Below are 24,051 nucleotides of genomic sequence, written 5' to 3' on the forward strand. Positions count from 1 at the left end.
TTCATAGTGTCAGATCTCCCCTTCTCCTAATTTCTATCCCTCACAGGATGGAATTCTTGCCGGAAGCTTGTCTTCTGCATCAAGATGTATCCATCTGCTAACTCTGTTGCTCTTATTTTCTGAATGTTCTGTTCATCCACGTGAATTCTGATCATCTGTGGAAGTGAGTTTTACTCCTCCAAAAAGAATAATCTCTCCTCGAGCCTCGTATGTCTTACCTATTTTTAAGGCCCGCATCCATCTATCAAACTGACTATGTTAATACTTTTGAACTCAACATATGTCTGACTGGTTCCTTCTTTATGTTTCTGAAGTGCTACCTATCCACTTCTAATACCAATTCATAATCACTTAACATAGCCTATTTGACCTCATCATCATCATCATCTCTTGACCCTCATCTGACAGTGCAGCAAATACCTCACTGGCTCTGCCTACCAGTTTAGTCTAAACTAGCATTACTCAGACCACTCCATCTGCCTAGTCAATTTTCAAATGAAATAATGATTTCAACACCTTTCTCATCAAAATATGGCAGTTTTAACATTTTGTATTTATCACTACCTTCTCTTTTAATTTCCATCCTATTAACTTGATGTTGCTGATTAAGTCGCAACTTCTCAAGTTCAAATTCTCTTTGCTCACCTCAAAACCTTCCATTTTTCCTCTCTCTCCCCCTTTATCTTCTAACTCCATTTTCCTCAATTGTAATTTAAATTTTTCTAACTCTTCTGTACTTGTCTGTTTCTCTGACATGCTTAAGCAATTCAATTACAATTTTAGCTTTACTTTTGCCCTCGGTTAAACCAAATGCTAACCTAGTTGCTAATTCTAAAGAACGTCTTTTTCTCTCCTTCTAAAATTTTCTTGGCAAAATTTGGAAATCATCTTCAAAAGCGAAAATCTCTTTAGCAATTTTAAGAGCTATTTCGCTCACATTTAACCAAAATTAAACAAATTGTCTCACCTACATTTTATTTAAAGATCTAGGACACTAACCTGCAAGTGTTTAAATTTACTGGTCTTTTTTGTACCCAACTCTATTCAAAATTTGTCCAAACCTCAGACTGGATCTGTCTAAACGTGTTCAAATCACAGACTTGAGCCCCCAAACTGTTACGACACAGGGCAAACCTTTCTGATAAATTAAACCAAACACACAGAAAAGCGCACCTTGTCTTGTAATCTGTTAAATTATGTGACAAAGAACTACCATGTCCCACAATTTGAAAAATTAAATGATTTATTCTTTAACTCCAAGAAATAAAAAAAACATTAACCAACTATCTACACTGTAAGCCTTTGTCTGATTGATTTATCTACTACCCACTACATAATATACTGATCCAATAACACTCCCAATTAAGTTTTACAAAATAAATCAAATTTCAAAACCAGCTAGGTGTCACTTTTTCCTTGGTATCTTCCTGCCTTCTTTTCTTTGGTCTTCTGCTGCACAGGTTTCATATGAAAAGGTACCTTTCAGAGAGCAGCCTGCAGGCAATTTAATTTTTAGAGAGGGGGGTCTGCAGACAGTATGGTGCTCTTTGCCACTCTGGCTAACTGTTCAAAATGTCCGATTTTTATATCCTAAAAACATTGGATCATCTCATTGGTTTGGTGTTGTCAAAACATTAAAATTCAAATTTGATTGGATTCTAGTATCTTGCGGCAGAATTTAAACTGAATGGCCAAACTCAATTTTGTTGTCTACCATGGCAACTCAGCTCCAGCTGTTTGTTTCACAGCCACATCACATCTTTTACATTTTTCAGCATACTGTGCGCTTGTTAAGTCCTTGCCAGCTTTTACTCTCAAAGTTAGAGTACACACCTACAACTCAATAACAGTATTCTATTACGCTTAAAGTGTTTTAAGAACTATTTATTCAATTATACATTTACTATTTTATTATATATTTTGTCAACCTTGTCACCAATTGCTGTACGATGAACCTTAGAAACAGAATAAACATTAGTCACGTACCACGTATTCACCAAATAACTAGTTTCAGAATAAGTCAGTTCCTAAGGGCAAAGTAGTTTAGGAAATGCGAAAGCAAAAGAACTCCTCTTCCTTCGCAACTCTAAATTTTCTCTTACTCTGGTAATCTATTGTAAATTACATTAAATTTGCAAGTTCTATGCGCTCCTTAAAAAAAAACCCATTACCTCCTTTAATGAGAATCCAGTTTTAGCTTAATTAAGTCCAACATCTCCATTGGAGATCCTGTCAGAAGCTTAGTAACTAACAGAATTTAAAATGTAGAGTTCAGATAAATACCAACTACAAAGTCAGACTGGTATGAAGTAAGAACTTGCCTACCCAATAATAGATTAATTTCGCATCAAATTTTACTTTCCCCCGACAATGGTCTGTTCTATAAATTTGCCTACAAAATTACATTCTAGTTTCAAAAAACTTGATTCTGCTTTTAGGAGTTATCACCAGTGTCAGGCATTACATAATGCATGGTACAGAAACAATTCAGCCCAAGCAGTTCGTGCTAAATTGTGCTCTCCTCAAGCCTCTAAGTTTATCACTGTAATCTCATCCCTTCACCTGTGATATGCCTGTCTAGCTTCACTTTAAAAGCATTTATAATATTCACTTCAACCACTCGCTGAAGTATTGAGTTCCACATTCTCACCACTCTTAATAAAACTTGGTACACACCATAAAAAATATAATTAGTCAGAAAGAGTAGGCCGGATGGTCAGTCACAGAACACGCTCATTTGGGCTAGCTTAACCTTAAGCACCAAGATATTAAATAACTGATCGTTGCAGCATTTCTCACATCTGTAAATTAGATCTACAGAAGCTTCAATAAAAGGTCAATTGGAGTTAAGAGGAGATTATAGTTTGAGAGAAATTTTCTTTCTCCACCAGGGGTGCAAGATGACAGCAGAGAGTCATTTAGACCAGAAGGATGTCGAAGTGCTCTGAAAGAACAGTTCTTGATTTAGGCAAGACAGACAGAGGGACTATATAGAGACATTAGAAAAGTCAAGAAAAACTTGCATTGACGAGTGCGCACCTTCCTCCACACTTCACAAGTACAGTTAATCTAGCAAATTTGAAGTCATCATGCTTGTAATATATGGTAATTCAGCAACCAATATTATGCTTATAGCAAATGTCATAAACCCCAAATAATATAAAATAGCTAATCTGGGCTGAGACATACATACTGATCAGGAAAACCTGCTGCTTTTTGAAGACTACCAGGGTTACCTTACATGTGTGCGAACCCAGAGACAAAAGTGTAACCATTGAGCAAAGGTTTTGACTTGTTAAGTGAAGGATGAGTTTGTTGAAGGCCCTGGATACTCTATTCTGCAGACTACCCCTTCTGACCACAACCTCCTCAAGCATTTCGCAGTGATTTCAACAGTGATTGGTGTGTATGGATGCTGGTTTGCTTACATTTCAGAGCTGTTACTCCAAGGAGCACATGAAAAAAAATGAGGGAGGATCCAGAAGGGTTGCAGAAAGTGGAGCAGAGTCTACACAACCTGCAGGAAAGGATGCTGAAGGCACAGGAGTATTGATCGGTCAAGGTGGAAGAAGTCAATTTGTGAGCAGAAGGTGCAGGGTGAGATCAATGCAAAGCAGGAAGCACTGCAATTATAGGAGCTGTGAGAAGGACTGGGGAACAAGCAGAATTGGTAAAAAAAAATGCAGGGGAAAGAGCTGGAACACGTAGAGATTGCACCAAAGAAAACGGTATGGTATTGGTGTCACATGGAGTTGATCCTCAACTGAAATGAGTCAGAAATGACTGCAGCTGACTCATTAGGTGCAAGTGCAGTATAATACTTTATAAAGAAATGCGTCCAACACACTGATTTGGACCTCAGCTCCTATTCTCTCAGAAAAAGAACCGGAAATGACATCACCAACCCAAAGAAAGCCGAACGCGTAAACAGAAAGCAGGACATAACACCAGTGCTCCACAGGAGGCTCACAGATGACGTTACTTAGGAAAGTGACGAAACATCTGAACGCGAATTTTCCACTTCAGCCAGCAAACGCACATCCAGAACCTCAACCCGAGTACAAACTTTTTCAAACTCGCTAATTTCAATTTCTTCTCAATCATACAGCGCTAGATGCAAAATGCCTGGCCCTCGGTGAAAGAAAATGACAAACAAAAATTTGAAAACTTTCTTTAATCGCCAAATACATATGCAACACTGTTACAATGATTCATCTCTCATTGACAGAACAATGTTACATTTCTTCCATGCCAATACTTTGATATTGTAATACCAAGCATCTGACATTTTAAATCACAACAGATTTTTAACTCATTGTCAGGATCAGAAGTTTAAAAAGATGAATGCATTGGTTATCTCTGTCTCTTGTGTGGTGAAAGAATGTATAAGTCCTAACTTTGCAATTCTCAATAATACTCCTAGTGCAGGAGCACAACGATGATACTTTCTTCAAATCATCTTGCAGTACATTTCCAATCCCAAGTATACGTTATTGTCCATAACTAATAGTTTTCCTGTTTTCAGGTGTCATCTTTGTTGAATTATTCAGTGTTGTATGACAGATTGGGGTACCCTTTAAACTCTGAGAACTGGCAGATGTTATCTGAAAATTTAAGCACAAGTAGTGAATTAAATATCCATGAAATGTATTTATTTTATGAAAAACATGATTGCAAGCAATTTATAATAGTTTACATGAATGCAATTTTTTTTTGAAGTGATAGAAAGTTTAGAAAAATATATTGTAACCATATGAACCTGAGCTGCTCTAAAGCACCTCCTAGGTGACAGTGCAGCTAGAATCTTAGAGCAGGCTGGGTCAAAGGCTGCCATTCATTTTTACTAAAGAACTTCAGAAATAAAAAAAGTCAACCCTAGGGTTTTCGCTGCTTGCTGAGAATTATTTCAATCATCCATTATTAAAGTCCGAGTCAGATAATTTGTCCTAACTCATGAGAACAGTGAGAAACTCCTCCTAATCTATACACAGCCTTTGAAAGTTAACCACACCATCCTGCTCCAAAGCATTTTATTTTACTGTCCAACTGGTTGGGGCTGCCCTCATCTGATTTCATTCTTATTCATTTGGACATTGTCAAAGCAAGCACCTGTGATGGTTTCAGTTTCCATTCCTGCAACTTATCCACCGCAGTGCCCCATGGATCTATCATTCCTCATTACTAGTTCAAGCTTACATGTTGCCCCAGTGATGCTCGAGGTCAATAGCACTGAACTGCACAGCCGTTTTAAAATTTCCATTAAGAATAGGGTTATAGCAGTGTCTGCCCTTGCATAGCACTGTGCCAGTCCTTTATTACTACACTGATAGCTGCAGCATAGGATACATAAATTTGTTGCTGTAACCAGTTTAATACAGATACACAATAGTATATTTTTTAAGGTAAGAGTTTCTGGTCTCCAATTAAAATGCAAAACTTCTCTTTTAAAAAAAATCACCATTGTTTAAAAAGTTTCTTCCTAAGCAGTCAGAGAATTAGTCAACAGTACTTACGTAATGTTTTCCATTGTAGTTTAGTGAAGGGAGATACACAGACTGCTTAATTATGATCTTGAAGCAGCAATCTGTGACTCACAAAATCCATTATTATACAAGTCACACTTGATATTCACATATTGAATTCTGCATGAAATGGGACCATTTCAAATGTGCATTACACATCAGAAGCATTCCTAAAAAAACACCTTAATTATTCACTTACTTGCACTAATATATAGTCTCCAGGTTTAATAGAAGCAAGCATTCCAGATGACCAGTCACAAGATATCTCCACGCTGGGAAAATTTACTTTAATATTACCATCACTTCTTCCACACAATTCCATCTTGGATCGCTTACTGGTCTGGGAATGTAAAACAAAAAGGAAATAACTGGTCATGGGTTTTTGTATGGAGTTTTTAAAACTATGACAAAAAGGGTTGCAGGCATAAGATACCAGTCCTACATTATGGATTACACTTGCAATAAGTGCATGTTACATTTTTTACATCAAGTTAACGTAGTCCTTCATTCTCTAATTGTACATTCAGGGGAACCCTCCCATCTCATTAAATATGGAGGTGAAAAGCAAAAAAAATCAGAATGGCCCAAAGCCTAGGGAAAACATGTGGAATAAAATACTACAATTGAGTTGATTTTTGTGGTAAGGATTAAACAATATGCTCTCAGTGTATATTTGTAAATGCCAGATATTTACAGCAGGAAGAAACATCAAAGTCAGTATTTTTAGTTTGTCATTTGCTAAAAATTTAGTGGTGTTTCAATTTTGAATATTTCACTATATCAACCTTTGAATAAAGCTGTGCTATCCCTCCACAACTACCCCCACCCCAATTGTTAATTGAGAACAATAATCCTGTTTGTAACTTTATGACAAATAGCAGGAACTTCAAACCAATGTGCAAGCCATTGTGGAGTATGTTGACTGGAAAATTCTGACACCAGCTGGAGAGTAATTTACTGGGATGTGTATTGTCTAAAATGACAGATTGTTGGAATCTACACTACCTCTTTGAAAAACAGCATCATTTGAAGTCTGGCAAAATAAAGCTAAACAGAGCTCGGACTGTGGGAGGCGGTAGAAGCAGACATGGGGGAAGAAAATGGTGGTGGGAGTGGCAGCATGCCGGAGATTCGGGGCACATTAACATTCCTACTGACTTAGAGAACCTTGCTCCTGAGCAGGTGTCAGAGAACAGCCCCTAATAAATCAGAACAAAAGCAAGGTAAGTTTACATATTGATGTGTGTCTGTGGGTTATTAGCTAATTTTACTTTTACCCACGTCCAGCAGTGAATTTTAAAAAAGTGTGGGTTCTCTTGAAATAAATGAAAAATAATTTCATTTAGAATTACTGAATTTAAAAAAAAATTAAAGTGAGTTTGTATTGTGGACGAGTTCCCCAGGGTCAGTATTAGTACATAGAAATGATCTGGATCTCGGAGACCTGGGAGCAAATTCAAAGTTTGCAGGCAATACAAAACTTGGAAACACTGAAAAATATGCAAAGAATAGTACAGAACCTCAACTGGACACTGACAAGTTGGTGGCGTGAGTGGATAGGTGATAGATGAAGTTCTATGCCAGGATTCCGAGATGATACATTTTGGTACAAAGAACATGAAAACACAACACAAAACAAAAGGTCTATTCTAAAGGGTGACCACATGCAGAATTGGCAGGGTAGGTCAAAAGAGCAGTTAATAAAGCATACAATACTCTTCAGGAGAGTGTAAAAGAGATTTACTAGAATGATGTTGTGCATTGCTGGAATCAATGAGGAGGATATATTAGTGAAGGTGGAATTGTTTTCCTCAGTCACGAGAGGATAAGAGAAGATCTGATAGGAGTTTTCAAAATCAAGAATCATGGATGGATCAGATAACGAAAAAGTGCTCCCAGTTGTAAAAGGATCAAGAACCAAGCACAGATTTAAAGTATTTCATTAAATAATAGGGAAAAGGTAGGAGATTGGCACCAGTAAATGGTCATTGAGCCAGTGCAGACATGATTGGTCAAATGGTCTGCTGTAGCACAGTAACAATTCTGTGATTGTGTTCAAATTATATGTTATAAACAAATATTACACTAGTAGATCAATTTATTTAAATAACCACGGCTTTGCTGGGTTCATTGGTCTAGCTGTAAGTTCTTCTGACTGGCAAATTAGGACGAGGATGTTTCAATTCATTAATAATTCCCAATTGTTAGTTCAGAGACTAGTTTCTGCACTTTACGATTCACAAGTTTCCTATTCTCCAGGTCAGATTTTGCCTCTTGTAGGAATGGTGTTTAAACAAGTGAATAAAATCTGATAAGCAAAACATACACATAATTATGATGATATTACCAGCAACTTTCGAATGGCTGTTTGAGTAGTGTACTAGAGATAATCTTCCTCAGGTTATTGTGCTATCGGGCACCACAGGCACTGGTTTTACAACCTGTACACTATTAGTGGATCTCTCCTGTATTGCTCAACATAAGTCTGAAGACATACAGTTTAATGAGAAATAAAGCATGAAGTAATACAATTAATTATTAACCCAACATATTATTCTTTTGCGACAGTGCAGAAATGAGAATGAACAAAGGCAGAAATTTTAGGTACCACACTTCTTGGAGAGGATGAACATATGGGACAGTGCAGCAGAGACTCACTAGAATGATTCCCGCACAAAATTAGTGACTTAAACCACAACGACCTGAATTGGTTTTCTGCCGAGGAATTATGTAATTTATAGGAGTTTTATAATCTGTAGCGAAATGCAAATGCTTCTCGGCCTGTTCAAATGAGTGGAATTATTAGACTAAAGTGGATAGAAACATTAGTAAGCCCTTGTTTTCATTTAATTACAAACAAAAATGTAGAAAAACATATTGGTACCAAAGTTACCTCAGCATTTCAGCACCTTTAGGAAGTCAGAATTATACATAAGGAAGCAGACCCTTCAGTCCAACTCATCTATGGCCGAACATTCATCTTAAATTAATCTAGCCCCATTTGCCATCTTTAGCCTATATCCCTCCAAACGTTTCCTATTCATACACTCATCCAGATGTCTTTTAAATGTTTTAACTGTCCCAGCCTTGACCAGTTCCTCTGACAGTTCATTCCAAACATTTACCACTCTCTCTATGAAAAGGTTGTCCCTGATGTCCTTTTAAATCTTAGCCCTCGGACCTTAAACCTATGCCCTCAAGTTTTGGACTCCCCTACCCTGGGGAGAAAAATTTGACCATTCACCATACCCACACCCCTCATGACTTTAAGGTCATCCCTCAGCCTCTGACGGTCCAGGGAAAATAGCCCCAACCAATTCAGCCTCTCCCTATAGCTCAAAATCTCCAACACCTGCAACATTCTTGTAAATCTTTACTGAACCCTTTCAGGTTTCACAACATCGTTCCTATAGCAGGGAGGCTAGAATTGAAAGAGGTTTACAAAATTATGAAGGGTCTGGATAGGATAAATAGGCAAAGTATTTTCCTTGGAGTCAGAGTCCAAAACTAAAGGGCATAGGTTTAGGGTGAGAGCGGAAAGATATAAGAGAGACCTAAGGGGCAACGTTTTCATGTATATGTATGGAATGAGCTGCCAGAGGAAGTGGCGGAGGCTGGTACAATTGCAACATTTAAGAGGCATTTGGATGGGTGTATGAATAGGAAGGGTTTGGAGGGATATGGGCTGGGTGCTGGCAGGTGGGACTAGATTGGGTTGTGATATCTGGTCGGCATGGACGGTTGGACCGAAGGATCAGTGTCCATGCTGTACATCTCTAGGACTCTATGAACACAGTATTCCAAAACAATTCCTAACAATGTCCTGTACAGCTGCAACATGATATCCCAACTCCAATATTCAATGCACTGACCAATGAAGTCGAGTGTATCAAACACCTTCTTCATCAAATAAAGGCCAAGAGAACTGCAGATGCTGTAAACCAGAAACAAAAACAAATTGTTGGGAAAGCCCAGCAAATCTGGCAGCACCTGTGGAGAGAAATCAGGGCTAACGTTTTGGGTCGAGTGCCCCTTCCTCAGCACCAGTTCCAAGGCAGGGTCACTCAACCTGAAAAGTTTGTCATTCATGTTACATTTGTGCATACATGGAAAAACCTGACATAACCAATTAGTACTGGCCAAAGACTTCATAGTTGACCCTGATCTCATTGTGGATCTTTGGACAACACATATCTTGATCTGGACTACATTACTATTTCAGTATTTATTGATTAAATTTGTCACAAGACAAATTTGCACTTTAAATATCCTTAATATTAATTCTACATACCCCTTCCACTAACACGAGTTGCTGACTTCCAACAAGATCAGAGTTGTGTTTTGCTGCCTCCTCACGGAACACAGTGATGAGTTCTTCCAAACGACGTTGTTTCACAATTGCAGGAACGCTGTCCTGAAGTTTATGGTAAGAGTGTGTCTTCTAGAAAAGATCAATATTACAAAGGTATTTTATTTCAGACTTTTGTGCCTGATCTCTGTCAGTAGAGAGGATCCATGCTTAGTAGGTTTACAATAAGATAGAAAATGCAGCAAATTATACATCACACTAACCACTTTTCAAAGTATAGCACTTTGTTTGGGTGTAAATTTGACAAGACAAGGGAATGGAAATGGATCTTTGTGAAGCATAAAAATAACTGCTATTTAAAGCTTGTTCTCGTTTGGCTTAACAATCAACTTGAATTGTAAATTCAGAAAATTAACCTCTGTGATTGTCTGGGAAATTTAAGCTGTCTCTTCCAACTGGTTTAATCAATAAGTGCCAGAGTATGGGAGCATGATGTGCTCAGGAATGATTTGAGATAAAAGAATGAGCAACTTCAGGCATTTTAAACAGCTGCCAGTTTTGGCAACCTGGTTTTGAAATAGGGTACAGTTAGCAAACAATCCAAAAGTTGTAGAAACTGCACATCTCTAAGTCACCTATTTTTTGTTAATTGCTTAAACTAAAGCAAAAGTAAATAAGCAGCTTTCAAATGAAAAGAATGATAGCAATGGGGCTATGAGATCACAAAATATAATGGTCTGCTTTATCCATCTCTTTCAAATATACCTTGAAGACTGAATCCTGTGCAACTCACCTTTCTCATGCTATAAGCAAAAAGATATCCAATGTTATACCTCACTTCCCTAAGAAGTGAAATGGTCTGTAGATGATCATCCTCAGTCTCTCCACAAAATCCAGCAATGATGTCACTACTTAAGCTTATACCTAGTTTCAGAAAGACAATTATAGAAAAATGTACATGACATTAACACAGTAACACTTAACCTGTTATAATAAATTTTAAAAAGTTAACAGCCTCAGAAATTGAATAGTACTGCATTTGTGGGTGGCCTGAGAAGTGCAACATTATATGGACAACTGAGTTCATAGGATTAGACCCAACACCGACACAAGACATAACTGCAGCCCATCACCACTCAATGCAGAGTCCTACTCCACAAATTCTATGAAATTTTCCTCTGGCACCACAGTTGTTTGACACTCAGCCCCTCCCACAGCAAGTTTATTGCCTCTCAATCACTTCCCTAACATTCAGCATGAACTGGTCACATTCCTTTGGCAATTTTAATCTCTCCTTTTGCTGGTGAATGGCTTAGTTTAAAGGTATCCCCCAAAGTCATTGAATTTCTTGTTTTATCCGAGCCACTGTCTGACAGTCCTAAACCCCGACATTTCCTACTAGCTCCTTATAATATTCATTGGATGAGTGGTCCTTATCTCAGATCCCCTGTTTGCATCATCTGAAGTTATTAATTACAATTACAGTTCTGCTCATATTCCAAGAGCAAATTTTAAAACATGACAATTATTTTTCATGGTTAGGTAATTAAGCTATTAAGCATTTAGAATATTTTACATTAAAATGTCCATTGTTTGACACGTGACCTCAATAATTCTTTGTATCTGAGAGCAACCAATAAACAAAAATAATGACCGTTTCAGGGATCATAAATTCAACTATCAACTTGAGCACAAAACTAGTGTACTCTAACTAACCTTCAGAATACAAAGTCTACATGTGACCATCAGAAAAACGTGTGTACCCTATGGATCTGCAGTCACATAAAATTAAATCAGTTTTCCACTGACAAACAACCTCCAAATTACTTTATCATACAGAAAATTAGGAAGGTAATGTTACCTGGGATGATCCTGCGTATGTGTTCAACAAGTTCCAAATAAGCTTCTCTTGTATATCTGCAATGAAAACAAGACAAATAAGGAAAAAAGACTACCAAAAAGACTAACATTTAACACATTTAATATTTGGAACTTCAGAAGAATACAAATCCACAAATCAGCACAACAAAGAATGTGACTGCAGGTCTGATCAAATATTCAGGTGGAAATTAATTGTCACCCCTGTAGCGAGGTAAGTGGTAGGGTGATCGTGGATTGATTTAATTGGGTGGAAAGATGCTTATGGGGATTTTATCACCTTCCTACCTCCAACCTGATCAAGTTAAAGAATTGCAAAAGGATCTGTGAACTTTTCCATCCAGCTCCAATATCATTGCTGCTGGTACTAATCCAATAGCAGGCAGAAGGTTACCCATACAAGGTACACAAGCAAACATGTGCAGGAATTTGTGGAACTCGTTCAAAATCATGCTGTACCTGATCAAGCGACACAGCATTGGGATGGGGGTGCAGGTTGGTGAAAGCCAACCACCACCTTTGCTGACAATCCCTTGCTCATGAACTCCAACTAGCAAGGTCCCTTCGGCCGTCACTTATCTGTGGCCTGGGATCGAGCAATCACATGAAGTCCCGGGTGAGAGCTTTACCAGCAACAGCACAATCTCATGGTGGTCTACAGCTCTTGGCAGGTAGGATTTACATCCCAGGGTCTTGATTCTTGGGAAAGTCAGCCTTTATGCCACTTAGCTTTCCACATCATGGCAGAGACGTATTTTGACTGTTAAACCAACGTTCAACATTCCAAGCTTGTACAAGAAGAGGCTTTTCAAGATGGAAAAAGATTAAGTTGGAGGAGTTGTTATGTAACTGAATGCAACAGGAGCTATAATAATAAAGGCAAGAGAAACAGAGGATACAAGCTAGTTGGTATACTTGAAGGTGATGGTCAATCACCTTCTTGGAGTGTTGTAGATCGTAAGAATTCCGAAATGCTGTTGTTAGGCAGGGACTTGGAACTATTAGCTACACGAGCAGAATTAGTCCAGTCGACCCATCAATTTTATTCTGCAATTCAATCATGGCTAATCTGTTTCTAAGCCCCATTCTCCTGCTTTGTCCTCACAACTGTCGATCCCTTTACTAATCAAGAACCTACCTATCTCTGTCTTAAATACACTCAATAGCCTTCTGCAGCAATAAGATCCGTTGATTAACCACCCTCTGGCTGAAAAAAATCATGACTTCAGTCCTAAAGGGTAGTTCCTTTAGAGCTCTGAAGACAATTAAGGAATAAGCTCTGAAGCAAGTGCTCTTAGGTGCTCGTGCCTCTGACTAATGGATACATTATTAACGGATACATGGCGGCACGGTGGCTCTGTGGTTAGCACTGCAGCCTCAGCACTAGCGTCCCAGGTTCGATTTCAGCCTTGGGTAACTGTGCAAATTCCACACAGACATTCTCCTCGTGTCTGCCTGGGTTTCCTCCGGGTGCTCCGGTTTCCTCCCACAGTCCAAAAATGTGCAGGTCAGGTGAATTGGCCATGCTAAATTGCTCGTAGTGTTAGGTGCATTAGTCAGAGGGAAATGGGACTGGGTGGGTTACTCTTCGGAGGGTCGGTGTGGACTTGTTGGGCCGAAGGGCTTATTTTCACGCTGTAGGGAATCTAATCTAATCTCGCCACATCTCAGGCCTCTCCATATTCTGTAAATTTCAATGATATCCTCCTTCATTCTTCTAACTAAATACAGATCCAGAGTTCTCAACTGGTCATGTGAGCAACTCTTCATCCCTGGGATCATTCTTCTGGATCTCCTCTGGACCCCTTCCAAGGTCAGCACTAGATATGGGGTCCAAAACCCCACACAATATTCCAAATGCAGTCTGACCAGCCTCAGCAATACATCACTGCTCTTGTATTCCAGCCCTCTTGGAATGAATACAAACATTATATTTGTTTTCCAAAGCACCAACTGAACCTACATGTTTAGATTAAAAGAATCCTGAAACAGAAGTCCCTTTGTGCTTCAGATTTCTGAAGCCTTTCCCAGTTTAGAAAATAGTCTAATTTTCCTACCGAAGTACATAACCTTACACTTATCCACATTATATTCCATCTGTTAGTTCTTTGTCCACTCTCAATCTTCCCACGTTCTCCTACAGCCTTTCCAATTGCTCAACACTACCTGCCCCTCCATTTACCAACTTTTGTGTCATCTGCAAACTTAGCAACAATGCCCTCAATTCCTTCGTCCAGATCATTATTGCATAACACGAATAGTTGTGGTCCCAACACTGATCCCTGTGAAACTCCATTAGTCACTGGCTGCCATCCTGAAAAACAGTTTTTTATTGCCAGTCTTGGCATTCTGTCAGTTATCTCAATCCTCTATCCACACCATTAGCTTGCCCCAAACACCACAGGCTTTTATCTTATTTTGCAGCCTCTTTTGTGGCACCTTGTCAAAGGCCTTCTGGACTTCCAGAATTTCGATCCAATGACACTGAATGAACGTTGATAAATTTCCAGGTTAGAAAGGCTTGTGACTTAGAGACGGTGGCATTCCCTTACCTCTGCTACTCTTGTTCCCAATGGTAGAGGTGCATGGTTTGGGATGTTATTAGAAAAGCCTTTGCAAGTTGCTGCAGTGCATTTTCCAGATGGTAATGACTGTAATTACAGTGTGCCAATGAAGGAAGAGATGAATGATGGTGGATCTCTAATAAGTGTGTTTTGTCCTAAATGCTGTTGAATTTTGCATATCCAGGCAGGTAGGGAGTATTTCATCATGCTTGTGGCTTGTGCCTGCAAATGACGAAAAGATATAGGGGAGGCAGGAGTGAAGGTAGCTATCACAGAATTTCCAATCTCTGACCTGCTACTATAACCGTTACATTATGTGGCTGGTCCTGTTAAGTCTTTGGTCAATGCTGATACCCAAAATGCTGCTAGTGGAGGATGCTAATCGTTATTCAATATCAGAAGTTTCAGACATGCAGAGAACTGGTTTTAATCCATGATACAGTTACTGATCTAAAAAACCCACCCCAAAACTGTAATAATCTCCATTATTGAGTATAAACATCAGGACCCACTACTTGAGCTGAATGGCCTGATTCACTGAAGTAAATTCTCTGTAACTACCCAGTCTATAACAGTTTCTTTCTGTACCATAATGATTTTGAACATAAATTCTGAGCAGAAAATACTTTACCCTCGTCTCATAGCTTTAAGGACAGCAGTGCTTCCGCTCTGCGCAGGCAAATGGATATGTTTGCAGATGTTGGCTCTTTCCTGGATAAGACACAAAACCTGTGAAGGTGAAAATGGAGGAGAGAGAAAAAAAAATCACTATTTTCACATTAGTACACTCTCAACATTGAACCAAAGGAAGAAAAGTAAAGATTTTAAATGAATAGTTATCCAGCTAGATAGCAACAGTACATTTGTAGAATTCATTCCATAAATGGCATAATGTTGCACAGATTACATTTTGTTAATTACGAGAAAATGTAATCAAAATGTGAAGAGTAATTAAACTAAAATATAAACATAATGCAATCACATTCTCCCAGCTTTTAACAGCCTGTCAAATACTGCAATAGAGGGAATTTTGTAGAAATGGGTTAGAGTTAGGGTTAATATTTCAGAATCTGTTGGATGTTCTCAAATGAATGCATCAATCTTAGAATTTTTAAAAGTACAATTTCTTCTTGGATTTCTTCCCCTTTGCACCAAAGCACATGCCTCCCATAGAGATTTGAGCATGTGCATCCATTTCAAAATGGATTCTCTGAAGAACATTAAATTGCTGACACGCTGCCAAAATGTATTTATGCAGGACTGCATATAGGACCAGTATAGCAGAGAAACTTTATTACAGCCATTTGAACAGAAGAGAACGGACACCATTTTACCTCATCTGGGAAATCCTTGGGGTGAGGAGATGTGAAACGGATTCTCATCTCAGGGTCGATTCTCGAGACCTGATCCAGTAAGTCAGCAAAACGTAAGCCTCTAAGTTTATTCTTGTATATGGTAGTAAATCCACGGCTCAGCTGTGTAGGTTCCTTCATATGAAGTGAAACCTCTGATGTATCACAGTAACTGTTCACATTCTGTCCTAGTAACATAACCTCCTTCACTCCCTGAAATCAGAGGCAAAACTCCATTGAAGACAACACGGAATAACATCCAGCATATACCAATTACTGAGAATTCTATCTTCCTTTTTCACACCGATTTTCACCCAATCCTAGAATGACTCCGTTAAGTCCCAGTGAATGATCTCCTCTCTGAGAGATTAGGTCAATCTTCCATGTTAAAATTAGTTACTCAGAGTCAGAACATGCAAGGTCAATGAAAATTCTGCCAATGCCAAACAAAGAATTCGTTGTGCACACACCTAGGACTGAATGGCGGCAGCCGGTGGGTAAAAATAATTTAATGTTTGTACCAATCCAATTTTGTTTCTTGCTATCATTTAACTGAAATTTAAATCACACTCTAATCTTTCCAACTCTAAGCAGAATTTTAGCAGGATTATAGAAAAGCAACTGGTCTTAGCTAATTAAAGCAGCAAAACCTGGTTTCTCCTTAACTGGGACAGACAGGCCATTCATGTGAGAAACAAATGAAACTAGTCAACATATTGCAAGTTACTTTGGAATGCTGGAACAAAGAGATAGCTGGAAAATCTCAGGTCTGGCAGCACATGTGGAGAGAAAGCAGAATTAATATTTTGGGTCCAATGACCCTTCTTCAGAACTGAATAGAGTGCTGGAGTTAGATGGTTAATGAAGTGCAGTTTACAACAGGCAGGACAAAGGAAGAAGTTCTGCAGTATCAGAGTAAGGAATTGGGCACTATATTAAGAAAGAGAAACTCAAAAGTTCATAATCTCTGGATGCAAATGCAAATCAGATTAGCGAGATGAGCAAGTGTCTCAAAAATTGCTGTGGGGGAAATCGGTTCCGGTTCTTATGACACTGGGCAGCTTTGTGGGGAAAATGAGAACTGCTGGGACAATCTCCACCTGAACTGTTCTGGAACTGGCATTCTTATAAGCAACACAAGTTGGGGAGTAGAGAGGATTTTAAACTGAAAAGTGAGAGCAAGGCATCAAATCTGGCAAGCTGTGGTGAATCATAAAGTAGGGGTAAGGAAATATAAGAAGGTAAGAAACCACACTGCGACAGGAAGGAATACAGAGTACTAAAGTAAAAGTTAAAGTTGATCAGCAAATAAGGCTAGAGATTATATGAGAAAGGATAAAACTAAAGATTTTTTCTTGTAACTTTGAAACAAAATAAATGAATTAAGATTGCAAACTGAAATAAGTACGATTTGGTAGCCATTGCAAAGATGTAGTTGCAGGATGATGGATTGATATTTGAATATCAAAAGTTATTGGAATATTGATAATTACCTGATCTGAAAGCATTTTGACTTCTTTTAAAATTGAAGAAATTGGTCTGCTTCGTTCCCGTCCACGGGTAAAAGGAACAATGCAATAGCTACACATGTTGTTGCATCCACGCATGACAGAGCTACAGCAAGAGAAATAGTTTCTTTCAGTCAGACTTTCTTCAGCATTAGCCAAAATAATTCAGGCCTGGCAACTGTTCGTGGAGAACAGCAACAATAGTGACACGTTGATGTAACAACATACCGTACTGCTGAATATTTAACTGAATGAAAAACACAAGCATCAAAAAATAATTCTCCACAACCATTTGACAAAGTAGAGAGACACAGAACTCACTACAGAGATTAACAACATTCCAAAAGGTAGACACTCTTATTAGGGAATGATAAATAAATCACATGAAGACGCTCTTCCAGAAGTCCTCGTGTATACCTGAAAAAGCAATATTGTCAGAAAGCTGGGACAGGACAAAAATAAATTTTAAACTGTGGAAAGGGTCTACAGAGGAACCTTGATTATCCAAATGACACAAGTGGGGAGTATTCCATTCGGATAATCGAATGCAGGATAACACAGTTTAGCCAAGCATTGCAACCCTGCGATCTTGTACGGATAATCCAAAATTCGGATAATCGAATGCTAGGTAATCGAGGTTCCTTTGTATTCTGAAGCAGTAGGGCAGAAACAGCGGAAATGGTCAGTTCAACTCATAGGCAGATCTAGAAAAACAATAACTTTACAGCAGAGCAATTAAAATGTTAGATATATTCCTCAGTTAACTGACACTAATTACATGCTTGCACACGGTGTACAAGTTGTAGAAAGTGAAGAGGCACCATGTAGTTCATGTAAACATATGATGGACAATTACAAGGACCAAACTGTGGCAGATGAAGGCTGACTGAATATGGCAACATGGATTGGAAATGCATACCAAGGATATTTGTTCCAAATGACAACTACTGAAGGCTTGTATGCATTGGCTCATCTGCACTCAGCCCACTTTCCAGCACTTGATCCAAAGCCTTGGATGTTCTCATCCATATACTTTTTAAAGATGGAGTGTCCTCCTGGTTCAATCACCTCCCTAGGCAGATTCTCACCACCCTCTGGACAAAAAGATTTAACCCTTAAAACCCCTCTAAACCTCTTGCCCTTGACCTTAAAATTTCTCCATTATTGACTCTTCAGCTTAGGGGAGCAGCTGCATCCTGGCCAAGCTGCTCAGCCAGGTCCCCACCCAGCTTTCGCTGCTGTAAAGAAAACAAACCCAGCCAATCCAGTCTTGCTTCATAGCAAAAATTCTCCAAACAGGCAATATCCTGATGAATTTCCTTTGCAATCACATCCTTCCAACAGAATGGCAATTGGAACTGCACACTGAACCCAAGCTACCTCGTTACCAAAGTTTTGTACACCTCCAACGTAACATTCCTGCTTTTACAATCTATTCTAAAACTAATAAAGGTGAATTCCCTGCATGCCTTAACCACCCTATTAACTAACTCCCATCAGGGTTCTGTGGACAAGCACCCCAAGATCCTTTTGTTCCTTTGAGATGCCATTTACTGAGTACTCCCTTATCTTGTTACTTCTTCCAAAGAGCATCACCTTACTTTTCAGGGTTAAATTTCTTCTGTCACTTTTGACCAACCTTTCTATATCTGCTAGATACCCAAGACCTTCTGCCTCACTATTAACCACTTGGCCAGCCTTTGCGTTATCACACCCCTACGTTCTTACCTATAATGTTACACATATATCATGAACAGTAAAGGAATCCAGCACATCTCCGTGGTACACCACAGACACCAGCCTCCAGACACACAAATATTCTAATACCACCACTCTGTCTACCACCATTACGCCAACTTTGGATCCATCTTGCCAAATTACCCTGGACTCTACGTGCTTTTACCTCCTGCGTAAGGCCTCGTCAATGGCACTACCCTCTTCTACACACCTGATCACCTCCAATGTAATCAAATTGGTCAGGCGTGACTTCCATTTGCCAAAGCAATGCTAACTATTTGTGACCAAACCTTGCCTTTCCAACTGAGCTACCAACTAACCCATCATTGACACTATTGGGATCAGTTCTGCACCTGCAATTTCAAAAGATGGAAAATTCACAAACCTTTTTGTTCCAAAGTGAAATTCCTGAATTCAACATGCATTTGCTGATACTGTGCTTTCTCTGCAAATCCCCAAGGCCTTTGTTTGCTTCTTAACAGATTGTATAGAAATGAGTACAGGTTGAGGTCTACAAACAACATATCCTTCAATTGACAGATTACACTCCCAGCCCAAACTGTAAGTTAGTAAATAGATATTACACTTACACAAATGCAGACTTTGTCATGGTATTGACTTGAACTGGCATGACATCTGCATAGGTTTCATCCAATGACAATAAAACATTCACAGCCTTTTGGCCTGCTTCAGCCACTGTTAGGAGTCTCGGAAGATCACGGTAGGAATCTGGTCCAGCAATTACATCAACAAGTTTCTCCTTTTCCAGGATCTCCTCTTTAAGTCTCTCAGCCATGCATCCTATCATTATAATGCAGAAAAAAAATCACTACATTTCAGTTAATAAACTTCCAGTTTATAAAGAATTTAAAACTGAGTTATTTACATTGACCTGAGCTTTTCAATGATATCATCTTCATCAGAATGACTTTAAACAAGCAGGGAAACAGATTATTTAACAATGCAAACTTATCACATATTTTAACAGTCTAGCATATTCCAATTCACCTACAGCAAACATTTCCATTAAAATGCTTTAAAGTTAAAGGATGTTGGACAGAACTATTAAATTCTGTTTTCATATTAGTGCCACTATTTGATCACTTGTAAACATCAATATCCAATTTAAAAATCTTTAAGAGTTTAAAATATTGAATCATCAGTAGACTTTGCCTTATTCAAATCAAGTACAGCATTAACCTTATAGATTAGATTAAATTAGACTTACAGTGTGGAAACAGGCCCTTCGGCCCAACAAGTCCACACCGACCCGCCGAAGCGCAACCCACCCATACCCCTACATTTACCCCTTACCTAACACTACGGGCAATTTAGCTTGGCCAATTCACCTGACCCGCACATCTTTGGACAGTGGGAGGAAACCGGAGCACCCGGAGGAAACCCACGCAGACACGGGGAGAACGTGCAAACTCCACACAGTCAGTCGCCTGAGTCGGGAATTGAACCCGGGTCTACAGGCGCTGTGAGGCAGCAGTGCTAACCACTGTGCCACAGTGCCGCCCACAAAGGGCGGCACGGTGGCACAGTTAAGGGCGGCACGGTGGCACAGTGGTTAGCACTGCTGCCTCACAGCGCCTGTAGACCCGGGTTCAATTCCCGACTCAGGCGACTGACTGTGTGGAGTTTGCACGTTCTCCCCGTGTCTGCGTGGGTTTCCTCCGGGTGCTCCGGTTTCCTCCTACAGTCACAAAGATGTGCGGGTCAGGTGAATTGGCCAAGCTAAATTGCCCGTAGTGTTAGGTAAGGGGTAAATGTAGGGGTATGGGTGGGTTGCGCTTCGGCGGGTCGGTGTGGACTTGTTGGGCCGAAGGGCCTGTTTCCACACTGTAAGTCTAATCTAATCTTATAGGACCCTGAGAAAATGCTGTACACTGTAGTCACAATAATCAGTGGGTGGGGGGAGGAACGCCTGAAATGGGACGAAGGACAGCCCAGCAGTTGGGGTAAGAGGGTCAATAAGAAGAGCGCAGGGGCTGAGAAGCCCTGTCTCCCTTATATGCCGCTCCTACCTTCTGGACCTTCTTTGTCGCCCATCTCCCTGATTCTTTCCTAGATCCCAATCGCCCTGGCCCTTCCTCTTCTTGGTCCTCCTCATCCCTTCGCACCTCCCACCCTCTCAGTCCTGAGCACCTCTCTCCCCCACCCATCCACCCGAAATGTGCACATGCACAGTTTGAAGCAGTGCATAATGTGCATGTGTAGCTGTCAGCAAATGCAGCCAATAAATTAAGACCATGAGATACAACAGCAAATGTAGGCCATTCAGCCCATCAAATCTGCTCTGTTATTCAATAAGACCATGGCTAAGTTGATAATTAGGAGAAAGTGAGGACTGCAGATGCTGGGGATCAGAGCTGAAAAATGTGTTGCTGGAAAAGCACAACAGGTCAGGCAGCATCATTCCTGAAGAAGGGCTTATGCCCGAAACGTCAATTCTCCTGCTCCTTTGATGCTACCTGACCTGCTGCGCTTTTCCAGCAACACATTTTTCAGCTCTGAGTTGATAATTGACAACTCCACTGATTCCTTTACTAATTAAAACAGGTTTTACTAAAAACAATACATAAAAGTATTACTGATTAAAAATGTGACACTCAAACCACAGCTTTTCATCACCGATGTAAAGAACTCACCACCCCCACTCCTCTATTCTTCCATTCAAAGTGCATAACCTCACAAACTCCGATATTACATTCCTATCTGCCAACCTTTTGTCCATTCACATAACTTGTCCGAAAATCTCTTTCTAATAGTGTCACAGAATCATACAATCTACAGTGTGGAAGCAGGCCATTCAGTCCATCTATACCGACCCTTGAAGAGCATCCCACACAGATCAAACTCACTACCCTATTCTTGTAATTCTGCATTTCCCATGCCAGTCCATCCAGCTTGCAAATCCCTTGGCACTACAGGCAATTTCGTATCGTCAATCCACCTAACCTGCACATCTTTGGACTATGGGAGGAAACTGGAATATGCAAACAAAACTCACAAAGACAGGGTGAATGTACAAACTCCACACAGATATATTTGCCAGAGGATGGAGTCAAACCCAGGTCCTTGGCACTGTGGCAGGACGCAGCAGTGCTGACTACTGTGTAGCCCTGTATCATCCTCACCACTTGGCTTCCCTTCTTTTTATGTGTCATCCACAAACTTGTGAATAATACATTCACTTTTCTCATTAAGACATTTATATATTGCAAATAATGGTGCTTCGGCACGGATTTATATGGCATTCCACTAGTTAAAGGATGGCATCCTGAAAGTGAACGCCCTTAATCTCAGGTGTCTATTAGTTAGCCTAATCCTCAAACCATGCTTAAATACTACTGCACTACCATGGACTTTTACTTTATTAAGAACTAGTCTTATGGCTGATAGCTTTATCAAACTAATTTTGGAAATCCAAATATATGGCATGTAATGGTTTGTCTTCATTTATCGTGCTTGATATCTCTCCAAGGATCTACAGTAACTTTGTCAGGCATGATATACTCGTCATGAGGTTATATTGATTCTGCTTGATTATATTATGCATTCTACATTCTTTAGAATAGACTTCGATTTTCCCAATGACAGATGTTAAAACATCTGGCTTAGTTACATTAAGCTTCCTTCATTTTTGACAGGCACATTACATTGGCAGTTGTTCAATCATCTGACTTTTTCCAGAATCGAAAATATCTTGGGCAATTACCACTCATGCATCCATTTTTTTTGTAACCACTTCCATTAATATCCCAGGAAGCAAGCTATCGGGATAGCACTGACCTTGAGTTTCTCCAGCGATAGCTCCTGTATTTATTTCCTCCTCTTATTTTGCTCCTTGATTATTTAGGATTGTTTGGAACGTTATTATTATTTTCTAATATGCCACCTGATGTAAAATATTTATTCAGTGCCTTGGCCACTTCCTGTTTTCCCATTATTTCCCAGATGCTCTTTCACAACTTCAGCATCTCAACTTCCTTTTGTACATTTAAATAAACTCATACTGGTTTGACATTACTTGCTAGTTTATCATCTAAGTTTACATTCTCACTTTTTTTTTGCAGTTTTGTTTCTTTTAAAGCCTTTCCTAATCTTCTGTCCTACTACCAATCTTTATCACCGTTCTATTCTTCCAATGAGATACTAACCTCAACTTCCTTGGTTAACCATACTTGGTATATCCCCTTCTGAGAATCCTTCTTCCTCACTCTTGAAAATATGGACTATGAGGATTACGATAGCAAATGCCTAATTTGTCCACCAATGTTCCCTGACTGCCTTTCCTCCTAATCCCCTTGAACCCATTCTGCCTCCATTTTTTTGTAATTACCCTTTAAGTTTATCAAAATTGCTTCTGACTCTCAAACTGAACACTAAATTCTACTTGGTCACTATTTCCTCAGGGATTTGTTCAGAGATCATTTATTAAACATGCTTTATTATACATTACATGATCCGAACCATCCTAACCCCTGGTTGGATCTGCCATGTGTTATTCTGGAAATCTGCCCAAAAATATTTTATGTATGTTTTCCTCGTGACCACACCTGCCAACTTGATGTTCCTTATCTACATGAAGATAAAGTCAACAAAATTAATGTACTACCTTTTTCACATGCCTTCATTATCTCCTGATTTATTTTTGTCCTACAGTACAGTTACTGTTATTAAATATTTCCAGTGTCCTCTCCTTCGTTATTTCTTATCACCACCCATATGATTCTACATCATCGGGTCTATGACTATTTCTTGCTATCGTATTCATCCCATCTGCCATATCCTTTCAAGAAATCACACACATGGATATTCCCAGGTTTGATCTTCTTGTTACCGTTTCTCTAAAATGGCAATAAGATCGCTACTTGTGCCATTGACTGACTTAGTTACAAATGACACATGCATTTATATAGTTTCAGTAATTTTGCTTTTTCTTTCCACTTTGATCCTATTCATTGCTTCATAAAAATTGGCACACCCTGCCTTTCCGAGCTCACTCTGGGTATCATTACCTAAATAGCCGTCCTACAATGCTGTCAGGCCTATATGCTTTGTAAGCCAATTTATAGCCAATCCAGAACCCCGCCCCATCTATTCAGTTTTGCTCTACGGCCCTAGTTAGGAAAGTGATCCTTGGCACAGATCACATGAGGTGCATCGCACAAG

General features: G+C 39.4%; 1 protein-coding gene across 2 annotated transcripts in view; it reads right to left on the reverse strand.

Annotated features, from left to right (window-relative positions):
- Positions 1-4,190: 4,190 nt before the first annotated feature.
- cdk5rap1 (CDK5 regulatory subunit associated protein 1) overlaps positions 4,191-24,051 on the reverse strand; it is a 29,961-nt gene continuing 10,100 nt past the window's right edge. The window contains exons 5-13 of one of the 2 annotated variants that reach the window (XM_060835976.1): positions 19,461-19,671; positions 17,119-17,239; positions 15,608-15,838; positions 14,905-15,002; positions 11,693-11,748; positions 10,625-10,755; positions 9,814-9,963; positions 5,722-5,862; positions 4,191-4,604 (exon numbers count right to left, since the gene is read on the reverse strand). In XM_060835976.1, coding sequence (XP_060691959.1) covers positions 4,491-4,604; positions 5,722-5,862; positions 9,814-9,963; positions 10,625-10,755; positions 11,693-11,748; positions 14,905-15,002; positions 15,608-15,838; positions 17,119-17,239; positions 19,461-19,671 — 1,253 coding nt within the window. In that variant the 3' untranslated portion in view covers positions 4,191-4,490. The remainder of the gene's footprint in view (positions 4,605-5,721; positions 5,863-9,813; positions 9,964-10,624; positions 10,756-11,692; positions 11,749-14,904; positions 15,003-15,607; positions 15,839-17,118; positions 17,240-19,460; positions 19,672-24,051) is intronic. The other variant, XM_060835977.1, reaches the window with a different exon arrangement.

This window comes from Hemiscyllium ocellatum, chromosome 15, assembly GCF_020745735.1.
Source record: "Hemiscyllium ocellatum isolate sHemOce1 chromosome 15, sHemOce1.pat.X.cur, whole genome shotgun sequence".
Classification (NCBI taxonomy): domain Eukaryota; kingdom Metazoa; phylum Chordata; class Chondrichthyes; order Orectolobiformes; family Hemiscylliidae; genus Hemiscyllium; species Hemiscyllium ocellatum.